The 13,476-nt window shown below is 46.5% G+C and overlaps 1 protein-coding gene across 2 annotated transcripts in view; it reads left to right on the top strand.

Annotated features, from left to right (window-relative positions):
• The window catches only part of LOC139272648 (EGF-containing fibulin-like extracellular matrix protein 1), a 167,157-nt gene that overhangs the window by 139,607 nt on the left and 14,074 nt on the right, over nucleotides 1–13,476 (top strand). For both annotated transcript variants that reach the window (XM_070888725.1, XM_070888724.1), the window contains one exon: nucleotides 8,794–8,917. In XM_070888725.1, the coding sequence (XP_070744826.1) occupies nucleotides 8,794–8,917 (124 nt within the window). The remainder of the gene's footprint in view (nucleotides 1–8,793; nucleotides 8,918–13,476) is intronic.

The following is a 13,476-nucleotide window of genomic DNA, read 5'->3' as shown; positions in this document are numbered from 1 at the left end:
AACTAACTTAGGCCAGTATATGTGGCCACTTTTGTAGGCACAGAAAAACCTTACCTACATTTAAGAAATCAATGCAGGTAGCCAGAGATAGGGGGGGAGAAGGTAAGTTAGAGGATTCTAAAGCAGTAAACACCTTCACAACATCAGCACAACATCACAACATCTTCAGTACAACAGCTGCACAACATCATCAAAAATAAATGAAAGATAAATCAGCTACTGAAAATAGAGCAGTCCTCCCTTGCCGACTGCAGAATGCACCAACTAGCCCTCCCACCAGGGCTAGGGGCGGCAGGCACACATGACAGTAGGGGTGAGGGATTTTTACTTTTTACAGTTTTCCTAAATGTTGTGTGGTCCTAATGGAACATGATTCAGTTTTAATGCAAAATATCTTTTATTGGATATTTTACAATGCACTTCAACAACAACAACAACAGCAACAACAGCAAAGAAAGGCTGCACTCATCCCTCACCCACATCTCGGGGAAAGTGCACTTCCACATAGGGTCAGTGATGGTGGTGGGGGCGGGGGGATTGGGGGCCCAGCTTGGGTCTCACCGGTGGCTGGTGCGTGGATTGAAGTGGGAGTGACATTTGAGTATCCGGCCTTTGTGCCCTTATTGCAGCAGCTAGCTCCCTCATGGCATCTGCCATCATTTGCACACCCTCAGAAATGCCTGCCCTCAGTTCCCATCTCAGTGCTGATATTTCTCCCGACAGTGTCGCTACCTCATCACGCAGCCCACTGATGGTCGCCACGAGTGATCCTGTAAGGGCATTGGTCTCCTCACCCAATGACACAACCTGATTAACATCTGATGAAGGCTGCATCTCAGGAGAGACTGGTCGGCTTCTCCTTCCCCTCACCGTGGGTCTGCCTAGTGGCACCCCTCCAGTGCGAGGCGCAGGCTGGGACGGTGGGGCACTGGGTGTTCCAACCTGCATTCCACCACCGCCACTGGAAGCCGCAACCTTGGAAGGTGTGAAACCATGGAATGTCGCCGTGGAGTTCATGGAGGTTTCTGGCAATGTGATGCCCTGTACTATGGACTGATCCATATCACGATCAGCATTCTCCCGTGATCACATTTCCATGGGCCCCTCCTCCCCACACCCGCCTTGGTCTGGACCGCACGCATCTGGATCTTCTGGTGGATCTTCAGGATGTTCAGGATTGTCGTCGTCTTCTGCAAAATACAACAGAACAGTCAAATGGTTAGCAGCAGAGGAGGGGGCAGGATGGGTGGTATGAGTAGTCTCATGCATAGCAGGCTAGTCAGCAGGTTGATTTGAAGGGCGACCATGCATTTTAATGACTCACTCTCACCCTTGAGTGTGGGTCCAGCTTGTGCAGAGTTGATTCTTTCTCTGCAGGTGCGACTCAGCAAGGCAGCAACCTTCTGTTCCAGGGGTGATAGTTGGTGCAGATATCGTGGCCCTCCTCCTGTTTTTTTGTTGTGGGCCAATTTCTTCTGCAAAGATAAAAATATAACTTTTCACACATGGTGCGCTTCTGATGGGTGGGACATATACAGATGGTCACATTTACAATTGCAATTCCATTTAAAGATGAAGATATTACTTACACTCACTACTTGACCAACGTCCTGCCATTTCTTTTTGCATTGGTTTCCAGATCTTGCGGTATTCACCCCGTGGAGTATTCTTCTGCAACTAGGTTCCATCGTCTTCTCATTTCTTTGGGTGGAACTTTTGTGGGACCCCTCTTACTGATATCCAGCTCCAGCCATTTGTCCTCAATGACCGTCACTAGTTTTGCCACTTCCTCATGGAGGAAATTCTTTGTTCTTGTTGCACACTCTTACATCATTGGTGTATTGGATTACACTCAGATAATCTTGAAAAATCACAGTTCTCACCTTTCTTCCACCTATGCAGCACTCCTTTCCATTCCCTCAGCAACCCAAAAATCATTATTCACACCTTACCTTTATATATAGTCTATTGTCAATGCTGCTGAGGCACTGAGGACGCTCTCCCTTTAATTGGCCGATTGCCAAGCTTCCTGCTCCATTGCGCATGCTGAAACACGCATTGCGCATGCGCGCAAGCTGAAACGGACATGCATTCCCCTACCGACACTAGAGAACACGCTGGGCCCAAGCCCCGCCCCCCCCGCCAGCTGCGGTGAGCAAGCGCCACCCAAGCTCCGCCTCCTGCAGGTTTCTCAGCGCCACGCCATGGAACCACAGGGATCCAGGAATGGGCAAATTATCCCGGTAAATTTTCGGCACGTTTTTTCCCCCACGAAGTCGGCGTACCACGGCTAACTACGCCGCTCTAAGCGGCTGAGGAAATTTGGGCCCAATATATCCTCTCTTATCAGTGAAGTGATTTAATCCTTACTCATTAAGGCTACTCCTCCCCCTCTACCAGTTTCCCTATCTTTCCTGTAGACCTTATAACCTGGTATATTTAGTTCACAGTCCTGACAGTCTTGCAGCCATGTCTCAGTAATGGTGTTACCTTCCAGTCCATAGGAACTGATCCAGAGTCGATGGACTGTTGGAAAATGATCACCTATGCATCCATTATTTCTAGGGTCACTTCCTTAAGTACTCTGGGATGCAGACTATCAGGCCTCGGGGATTTATCGGCCTTCAATCCCATCAATTTCCCGAACCCAATTTCTCGCCTAATAAGGATATCCTTCAGTTCCTCCTTCTCACTAGACCCACTGTCCCCCAGTATTTCCGGAAGATTATTTGTGTCTTCCTTCATGAAGACAGAACCAAAGTATTTGTTCAACTGGTCTGCCATTTCTTTGTTCCCAATTATAAATTCACCTGAATCTGACTGCAAAGGACCTATGTTTGTCTTCACTAATCTTTTTCTCTTCACATATCTATAGAAGCTTTTGCAGTCAGTTTTTATGTTCCCAACAAGCTTTCTCTCATACTCTATTTTCCCCCTCCTAATTAAACCCTTTGTCCTCCTCTGCTGGATTCTAAATTTCTCCCAGTCCTCAGGTTTGTTGCTTTTTCTGGCCAATTTATATGCCTCTTCCTTGGATTTAACACTATCCTTAATTTCCCTTGTTAGCCACGGTTGAGCCACCTTCCCCGTTTTATTTTTACTCCAGACAGGGATGTACAATTGTTGAAGTTCATCCATGTGATCTTTAAATGTTTGCCATTGCCTATCCACCGTCAACCCTTTAAGTATCATTTGCCAGTCTATTCTAGCCAATTCACGTCTCATACCATCAAAATTACCTTTCGTTAAGTTCAGGACCCTAGTCACTGAATTAACTGTGTCACTCTCCATCTTAATACTTGAACTGTTGTGACCTTAGTCCCATTTATTGTAACTCCAGAGTGAGGCACAAGCATGGTGGGCAGCCTTTTATACTGGGCCTGCACACTTATGCAGGTGACCTTCAGGTCTCCCACTGCAGTGCCCTCTGGTGGCACACCTTATGTGACTATACAGTAGGTATACATGATCTACATACATGACATCACATCCTCCCAAGTCTTTAATGCAAATTGACTCGTGCGTTGATGGTGACCTGGGCTTTGCTCTTCCTGGTTGACCATTGGAGGGTCACTTCTAGCTTGGGTGGGTTGGGAGTGAGATTTGTTGCCAGTGGAGGTCCCAGTGGTTTCTGATTGTGAGTACATGACTACTCCATTCTCCCCCCGACACAGAGATCATGCTAATGGCCCGTAACATGCAAGTTGCATTCAAGTTCATCAATGGGTTTTACATTTACATCTTGGTACATTTGTTGGGTGGATTACAGTTGTGTTTCTTTTTGTGTGGTACATTTACATGATCAGTACAGGTATATCAGTACAGGTACACAAGGACAGTCTAGTTCCAGCACGGCCGGATGAGATCCAGGTCATCTGGTGGCAGCGCAGTGCCCCATGCTAGTGGGTCTGTGGGCGAGGTGAGCACATTTTGCTCGAGTTGCCGGAGCTCAGGACTCTTGCCATTACTCCTGGTATCGGGCAGGCCCAAAGACAGCTGATGTTCTGTGACCTCCCTGTCCTTTTTGTTTGCGCAGTGTCGCTGCTGTTCCCTGGGAAGCGGTCTGAGCGAGCGAGCGTTTCGTCCAAGCGACGGTGGGGCTGCCTCATCTTGTCCAGCAGTTCGTAGGGGACTGCTGATTCACTTTCCTTGAGGGCACCGTTGTGAGCACTCTCTAGTTTGTGATCCTGGCTGGTCCAGGTCCTGTTCGGAGGAGCCGTTGCAGGTGACCCTTCACTCTTGGGCATTGCTGTGGTAGTGAGTGGGTTTGTGGGCTGCGCCTTTTCCACCCGGGTGATGGGCGACGGTAGCTGACTGCGAGCGTAGGTGCAGTTTACTGTTTCTGGCGGTTCATGCCATCGTGTGCCTGCACTGTTAAACCGATCTGAGGCAGGGTATCACTACCGGTGCCTCTGCTCTCCGGGGATCATTCATTCTGCAGCTTGTCTACTTCTGTCAGCTGTGGGGACGCTTTATGATACATTGTTCTGGTCCCAGGGACACAGGCTACAGCATTGGGTAGCCCGCTGGACCTGTATACGACCGTTAGGTGTTCGCCCACTACATTGGCTGATTGCAATTTGCACCCAACATCACTCAACAACATTTTGCTCATTACAGCTGGACTTTTACACTGAACTGCTTGAAATTGGTAACCATTCAAAAATGGCGGGTTGCTGGCCTTCTTTAAAATGGCCTTACTACTTTTACCCCAATCATCTTCCTTGTGTGGAACCACGTGTCGTTGCTCCATTAGCACTGCACCTCGTGGTTTGGACGCCATCTTTTCCCTGTCCATGATGTCGACTGCCGCGATTTTCTTTCCCAGGGATTCTACCACTGAAGCTGGGAAGGCGCCCTCGGATCCAATCTTCCTCCCCAGGAATATTGCCACTGAAACCGGGAAGGTGCGTTCGGGTCGTCTCGGCCGGATCATCGCCACGCAGTCGTGATGAACGGTCTGTGCCTCGGGGGCTGCGCAGATCTGCTCTCCGGTGCCTGGTCCAACCGAAGGTGGGGGCTTGCTCTGCCTCTGAGCATGGGGGACGTCGATCGCTGGAGGGATGAAATCTTCCCAGTTCCAATGAATCTTCTCCATTCACCTTCTTCCAAGTAGCGTTGGTCCATCACCTGAAACAATCCACAATGGTAAATTATACACCACACCATCATGAGATACACTTACATCCGCACTACCAACAACTGATATCAGTTCCTGGGTGTAGGTGCACAGCTTTGCCTGAACCGGGACCAGCTTAGTTCATTCAGCTTGATCGTTCCATAGCCTCTCAAAGGCTTCCTGGCTCATTACTGACTGTCTCGCCCCCGTGTCTACTTCCATGAAGACTAGAACGCCATTTATCTCCACTTCCATTATCACTGGAGGACAATCTGTGGTGTAGGTATATACTCCATACACTTCGTCCTGGGACTGAGCTGCCTTTCTAGCTATCTCCTCGTAATCCGCGCTGGATTCACAGCCATCTGTAAATTCCTCTTCCACATGGCGAGTCACAGCCCTTTTGCACATTCGCTGGAGATGGCCCTTTGTGCTGCAGCCTTTGCACACATAGTCTCTGAACCGACACTGATGAGCCCTGTGATTACCTCCGCAACACCAGCATGGTGCTACTTGACTTACGTTTGCACCCCTCAGCGGACTCTGAGTTAAAGGACTCAGGGGCCTGTATGCTCTGCCCTGGGCAAATTCACGTTCAACAGTTCTGCCTGTGAAAGGTGCCATTCTATTTACAGTACTTGCCGGGTTTGAGTCCTGAGAGTGAGTCATCATCTGCTTGGAGCTGCAGCTTGAGGTCATGAATGCCTGGCTGATGCTGATGGCCTTCTGCAGAGTGACGGTGGTTTCGGCAGACAGTAGCCTGTGAAGAAGGGCCTCATGACCGATGCCAATTACGAAGACATCCCGCAACGCATCAGCGAGGGATGCACCGAATTCACACGGTCCTGCCAGCCTCCTGAGGTCGGCAGGCAGTGACTAGTGGAGTGCCACAGGGCTCAGTGCTGGGACCCCAGCTCTTTACAATATACATTAATGATTTAGATGAAGGAATTGAGTGTAATATCTCCAAGTTTGCGGATGACACTAAACTGGGTGGCAGTGTGAGCTGTGAGGAGGATGCTAAGAGGCTGCAGGGTGACTTGGATAGGATAGGTGAGTGGGCAAATGCATGGCAGATGCAGTCTAATGTGGATAAATGTGAGGTTATCCATTTTGGGGGCAAAAACACAAAGGCAGAATATTATCTGAATGGCGGCAGATTAGGAAAAGAGGAGGTGCAACGAGACCTGGGTGTCATGGTTCATCAGTCATTGAAAGTTGGCATACAGGTACAGCAGGCGGTAAAGAAGGCAAATGGTATGTTGGCCTTCATAGCTAGGGGATTTGAGTATAGGAGCAGAGAGGTCTTACTGCAGTTGTACAGGGCCTTAGTGAGGCCTCACCTGGAATATTGTGTTCAGTTTTGGTCTCCTAATCTGAGGAAGGGCGTTCTTGCTATTGAGGGAGTGCAGCGAAGGTTCACCAGACTGATTCCAGGGATGGCTGGACTGTCATATGAGGAGAGACTGGATCAACTGGGCCTTTATTCATTGGAGTTGAGAAGGATGAGAGGGGATCTCAGAGAAACATATAAGATTCTGACAGGACTGGACAGGTTAGATGCGGGAAGAATGTTCCCGATGTTGGGGAAGTCCAGAATCAGGGGACATAGCCTTAGGATAAGGGGTAGGCCATTTAGGACTGAGATGAGGAGAAACTTCTTCACTCAGAGAGTTGTTAACTTGTGGAATTCCCTGCCGCAGAGAGTTGTTGATGTCAGTTCATTGGATATATTTAAGAGGGAGTTAGATATGGCCCTTACGGCTAAGGGGATCAAGGGGTATGGAGAAAAAGCAGGAAAGGGGTACTGAGGGAATGATCAGCCATGATCTTATTGAATGATGTTGCAGGATCGAAGGGCTGAATGGCCTACTCCTGCACTTATTTTCTATGTTTCTGTTTCTATGTCTAGTATTGTACTTGAGCTGTTGTGACCTTGGTCCTATTTATTGTAACTCCAGAGTGAGGCACAAGCATGGTGGGCAGCCTTTTATATTGGGCACCTATGCAGGTGACCCTCAGGTCTCTCACCGCAGTGCCCTCTGGTGGCACACCTTATGTGACTATACAGTTAGTATACATGGTCTACATACATTGACAATTTTCTCACCTTTTACTGAGGCCTCCCACTGCCTCAGCTGTTCACTGATTTTTTGTTTCTTTAACATCTTTCATTTCTTTCATGCTTTTTTCTATTACTTGACTGAGATGATCTGTTACATCAGACAACAGTCATTCCACTGATACTTCCTCTCAGTTGGTTTCATTCCTTCCCATCTCCCTTTTTCTGACACTACTAATATGCTTGTTCAACTCTTATTTTTCAGTTCTGAAGCAGGGAATGAGTCCAAACTTTTGACTTTCTTTCTCTCCCCAGATACTGACGGAGCTTCAGTGTGTTTCCAACTTTTTCTGGTTTTGGTTCAGTGCTGTCATTGACTATCAAGCAATGTTTAGCCTACTAGCAGGAAGTGTTCATTCTACGAGCAGACTGTTTACCCAACTAATACATTGGTCCTTTTGATTTATTTCTGCACCAAAAGAAAAAGTTCATATTTTAACCAGAGCAAATTTACATTACACAGTAATTGTTGCATTATTACGCCAGTCTCTCAATCTATTTATGTTCCAGTTCAATACATGACATCGGTGCATAACTGTAGGATAACTAGGGACTGAAGTTGTTGAACTGACAGAACATTGCCTTTTGGAAAGCAGTGTAAAAATAACTTGTACTTGTATAATGGAGCAAAACATCACAGAGGAGAGCTTCCCCGTGGCCCTCCAAGCTAACCTGCAGTGATCTGCCTCCATCCCCATGATCATCCAACCCACCCCTTGCAATCCAATGTCTCTCCCCCGCGATCACTCACCCCACAATCTCTGCCCCCGCGATCTCCCGCCCCCGCGATCTCCCTCCCCCACGCCTCCCGCCCCCCCCCACCCATGACCATGATCCCTCCCCGGCTGCAGCCTTGCACAGCAGGCTTTCCCACCCAGTAAGCCTCTCAATCCGGATGGCTACCAGACGGGAAACTGAGTAAAACAATTCAGATAAAGTCCTGCCGTTAAAATCAATCGGACCTCAGTCTTTCCAGTATTTCAGGGAACCAGTGGAGGTTGGTGAGGAAAGAAAGAGAGACGCATTTATATAGCACCTTTCACGACCACCGGATGTCTCAAAGCGCTTTACAGTCAATGAAGTACTTTTGGAGTGTAGTCACTGTTGTAATGTGGGAAACGTGGCAGCCAATTTGCGCACAGCAAGGACAGGGTGATAAGCGACAGGGGCATAATATGGAATAGGATTTGAGTATCAGAGCTTTGGTCGAGTTGGAGTTGTATCAATGTGGAACTACGAAGGCCAGGAAGAACATTGGAGAAGTATGGCTCAGTGAATGAGATAACATGTTGAGGAAATATTCTTTTCAGCATTTCTGGCTCCACTTTGCTCGAAGCAAGTACAGATCTCAAATTGCAATTCTATAATGATTCAATCAATCATTATAGAATTGCAATGTATGACCATTGCTGTCTTTGCAACAGTTATTAATTAGCAAGTGACCCATGGTCACTGTCACTGCAGATTTTCACAGATTTATTGTAATTCTGGATTAATCGCCCTACCCCAACTTGATATTTTCAGATGTTCTGTTTTTATTTCCCTACAACAGATATAAATGAATGCGAAACTGGAAATGTTTGTGAGGAACAAGAAAAGTGTTGGAACTATTATGGTGGATACAGATGTTATCCTAAAAATCCATGCCATGAGCCTTATAGTCTGATGTCTGAAAAGTAAGTAATAACATTTTTCAACAGTCTTGATGCAGCCCTAGGTTCATTATACAGGAGGTGAACAAATGCATTTCTCGTGGAAATTTCAGCAATTGAAAATCAGCTGAGTTATAAACTATCATATGAAATGCTGGAAATGTCACAAGTGTTCACCATTTCCTCATTCTGAAACGTATCTTAAGGTCAGCATTTACCCTTTTAAGGACTGCAGTAGTTTATCTATACTAAAATAGAAATAGCTGATGTCAACTTGTCTTCAACTTTCCGAACTGCAAATGAATGCTGATTCTTTTCTAGAGTCTGGGGGAGGCTCCCCTAAAACATTTTAAAATGTTACTTTAAAATTATACATTCTGGTTAATTTGTACAATGAATACATTTTTTATCTAATAAACAGGAACAACAAATTGGTATGTAGATTTTCAAGAGATCAACGAGACTCAGACATGATGTCAACAGTCACTCACTCCTCCTAACCCAGTTTACAGAGAGACATTACCCCATCCAACTGCTCACCACAGATACTCTCTTCTTCTCCGACCCTCCCATATCAGACTTGCACTCTTCTCCTTTCCAACCAATTCAAGCTGCTATTCATCTTTCACACCCCCAGTTCAAACTGACACTCTTCCACTGCCCCTCCCAAGCCAATGCTGGCACTGGGGACAAGCTCATTTTACTAAGCTGAGATGTGATTTAGCCAAAGTGGACTGGAAACTTGAAGGTAAATCAGTGTCAGAGCAGTGGGAGGCATTCAAGGAGGAGATAGTGAGGGTTCAGAGCAAGTATGTTCCCTTAAAGAAAAAAGGGTGGGACTAACAAATCTAGAGCCCCCTGGATGTCAAGGGGCATACAGGGTAGGATAAAGAAAAAAAGGGAAGCATGACCGATTCCGAGGCCTCAATACCGCAGAAACCCTGGAGGAGTATAGAAAGTGCCGGGGTGAAATTAAAAAGGAAATTAAGAAAGCAAACAGAGAAACACAGAAACATAGAAAATAGGTGCAGGAGTAGGCCATTCGGCCCTTCGAGCCTGCACCACCATTCAATAAGATCATGGCTGATCATTCCCTCAGTACCCCTTTCCTGCTTTCTCTCCATACCCCTTGATCCCCTTAGCCGCAAGGGCCATATCTAACTCCCTCTTGAATATATCCAATGAACTGGCATCAACAACTCTCTGCGGCAGGGAATTCCACAAGTTAACAACTCTGAGTGAAGAAGTTTCTCCTCATCTCAGTCCTAAATGGCCTACTCTTTATCCTAAAACTATGTTTCCGGATATAAAAGGGGTCAGAGGGTCTAGTAAGGAGGGGGAACTGAGGGAAATCTTTATTAGTCGGGAAATTGTGTTGGGGAAATTGATGGGATTGAAGGCCGATAATTCTCCAGGGCCTGATGGACTGCATCCCAGAGTACTTAAGGAGGTGGCCTTGGAAATAGCGGATGCATTGACAGTCATTTTCCAACATTCCATTGACTCTGGATCAGTTCCTATGGAGTGGAGGGTAGCCAATGTAACCCCACTTTTTAAAAAAGGAGGGAGAGAGAAAACAGGGAATTATAGACCGGTCAGCCTGACATCGGTAGTGGGTAAAATGATGGAATCAATTATTAAGGATGTCATAGCAGTGCATCTGGAAAATGGTGACATGATAGGTCCAAGTCAGCATGGATTTGTGAAAGGGAAATCTTCTGGAATTTTTTGAGGATGTTTCCAGTAAAGTGGACAAGGGAGAACCAGTTGATGTGGTATATTTGGACTTTCAGAAGGCTTTCGACAAGGTTCCACACAAGAGATTAATGTGCAAAGTAAAAGCACATGGGATTGGGGGTAGTGTGCTGACGTGGATTGAGAACTGGTTGTCAGACAGGAAGCAAAGAGTAGGAGTAAACGGGTACTTTTCAGAATGGCAGGCAGTGACTAGTGGGGTACCGCAAGGTTCTGTGCTGGGGCCCCAGCTGTTTACATTGTACATTAATGATTTAGACGAGGGGATTAAATGCAGTATCTCCAAATTTGCGGATGACACTAAGTTGGGTGACAGTGTGAGCTGCGAGGAGGATGCTATTAGGCTGCAGAGTGACTTGGATAGGTTAGGTGAGTGGGCAAATGCATGGCAGATGAAGTATAATGTGGATAAATGTGAGGTTATCCACTTTGGTGGTAAAAACAGAGAGACAGACTATTATCTGAATGGTGACAGATTAGGAAAAGGGAAGGTGCAACAAGACCTGGGTGTCATGGTACATCAGTCATTGAAGGTTGGCATGCAGGTATAGCAGGCGGTTAAGAAAGCAAATGGCATGTTGGCCTTCATAGCGAGGGGATTTGAATACAGGGGCAGGGAGGTGTTGCTACAGTTGTACAGGGCCTTGGTGAGGCCACACCTGGAGTACTGTGTACAGTTTTGGTCTCCTAACTTGAGGAAGGACATTCTTGCTATTGAGGGAGTGCAGCGAAGATTCACCAGACTGATTCCCGGGATGGCGGGACTGACCTATCAAGAAAGACTGGATCAACTGGGTTTGTATTCACTGGAGTTCAGAAGAATGAGAGGGGACCTCATAGAAACGTTTAAAATTCTGACGGGTTTAGACAGGTTAAATGCAGGAAGAATGTTCCCAATGTTGGGGAAGTCCAGAACCAGGGGTCACAGTCTGAGGATAAGGGGTAAGCCATTTAGGACCGAGATGAGGAGAAACTTCTTCACCCAGAGAGTGGTGAACCTGTGGAATTCTCTACCACAGAAAGTAGTTGAGGCCAATTCACTAAATATATTCAAAAGGGAGTTAGATGAAGTCCTTACTACTCGGGGGATCAAGGGGTATGGCGTGAAAGCAGGAAGGGGGTACTGAAGTTTCATGTTCAGCCATGAACTCATTGAATGGCAGTGCAGGCTAGAAGGGCTGAATGGCCTGCTCCTGCACCTATTTTCTATGTTTCTATGTTTCTATGTCCCCTGGTTCTGGACTTCCCCAACATCAGGAACATTCTACCTGCATCTAACCTGTCCCGTCCCGTCAGAATCTTATATGTTTCTATGAGATCCCCTCTCATCCTCCTAAACTCCAATGTATAAAGGCCCAGTTAATCCAGTCTCTCCTCATAAGTCAGTCCTGCCATCCCAGGAATCAGTCTGGTGAACCTTTGCTGCACTCCCTCAATAGCAAGAACGTCCTTCCTCAGATTAGGAGACCAAAACTGAACAACATATTCCAGGTTAGCCTCACCAAGGCTCTGTACAACTGCAGTAAGACCTCCCTGCTCCAATAATCAAATCCCCTAGCTATGAAGGCCAGCATATCATTTGCCTTCTTCACCGCCTGCTGTACCTGCATGCCAACTTTCAATGACTGATGAACCATGACACCCAGGTCTCGTTGCACCTTCCATTGTCCTAATCTGCCACCATTCAGATAATATTCTGTCTTCGTGTTTTTTCCCCCAAAGTGGATAACCTCACATTTATCCACATTATACTGCATCTGCCATGCATTTGCCTACTCCCCTAACCTGTCCAAGTCACCCTGCAGCTTCCTAGCGTCCCCCTCACAGCTTACACCGCCACCCAGTTTACTGTCATCTGCAAACTTGCAGATATTACACTCAATTCCTTCATCCAAACCATTGATGTATATTGTAAAGAGCTGTGGTCCCAGCACTGAGCCCTGTGGCACTCCACTAGTCACTGCCTGCCATTCTGAAAAGGACCCGTTTTTCCCGACTCTCTGCTTCCTGTCTGCCAACCAGTTCTCTATCCACATCAGTATATTACCCCCAATACCATGTGCTTTGATTTTGCACACCAATCTCTTGTGTGGGACCTTGTCAAATGCCTTTTGAAAGTCCAAATACACCACATCCACTGGTTCTCCCTTGTCCACTCTACTAATTACATCCTCAAAAAATTCCAGAAGATTTGTCAAGCATGATTTCCCCTTCATAAATCAATGCTGACTTTGACCGATCCTTTCACTGCTTTCCAAATGCGCTGCTATTTCATCCTTAATTATTGATTCCAACATTTTCCCCACTACTGATGTCAGGCTTAACCGGTCTATAATTACCCGCTTTCTCTCTCCCTTCCTTTTTAAAAAAGTGGTGTTACATTAGATACCCTCCAGTCCATAGGAACTAATCCAGAGTCGATAGACTGTTGGAAAATGATCATCAATGCATCCACTATTTCTCGGGCCACTTCCTTAAGCACTCTGGGATGCAGACTATCAGGCCCCTGGGATTTATCGGCCTTCAATCCCATCAATTTCCCTAACACAATTTCCCGCCTAATAAGGATATCCTTCAGTTCCTCCTTCTCACTAGACCCTCGGTCCTCGAGCACTTCCGGAATTATTTGTGTCTTCCTTCGTGAAGACAGAACCAAAGTATTTGTTCAATTGGTCTGCCATTTCTTTGTTCCCCATTATAAATTCACCTGAATCCGACTGCAAGGGACCTACTTTTGTCTTCACTAATCTTTTTCTCTTCACATATCTATAGAAGCTTTTGCAGTCAGTTTTTATGTTCCCGGCAAGCTTCTTCTCATACTCTATTTT

This window comes from Pristiophorus japonicus, chromosome 9 (genome assembly GCF_044704955.1).
Source record: "Pristiophorus japonicus isolate sPriJap1 chromosome 9, sPriJap1.hap1, whole genome shotgun sequence".
NCBI lineage: Eukaryota > Metazoa > Chordata > Chondrichthyes > Pristiophoridae > Pristiophorus > Pristiophorus japonicus.
The sequence above is the reverse complement of the archived record's forward strand: the minus strand, read 5'-3'. Positions and strand labels throughout refer to the sequence as shown.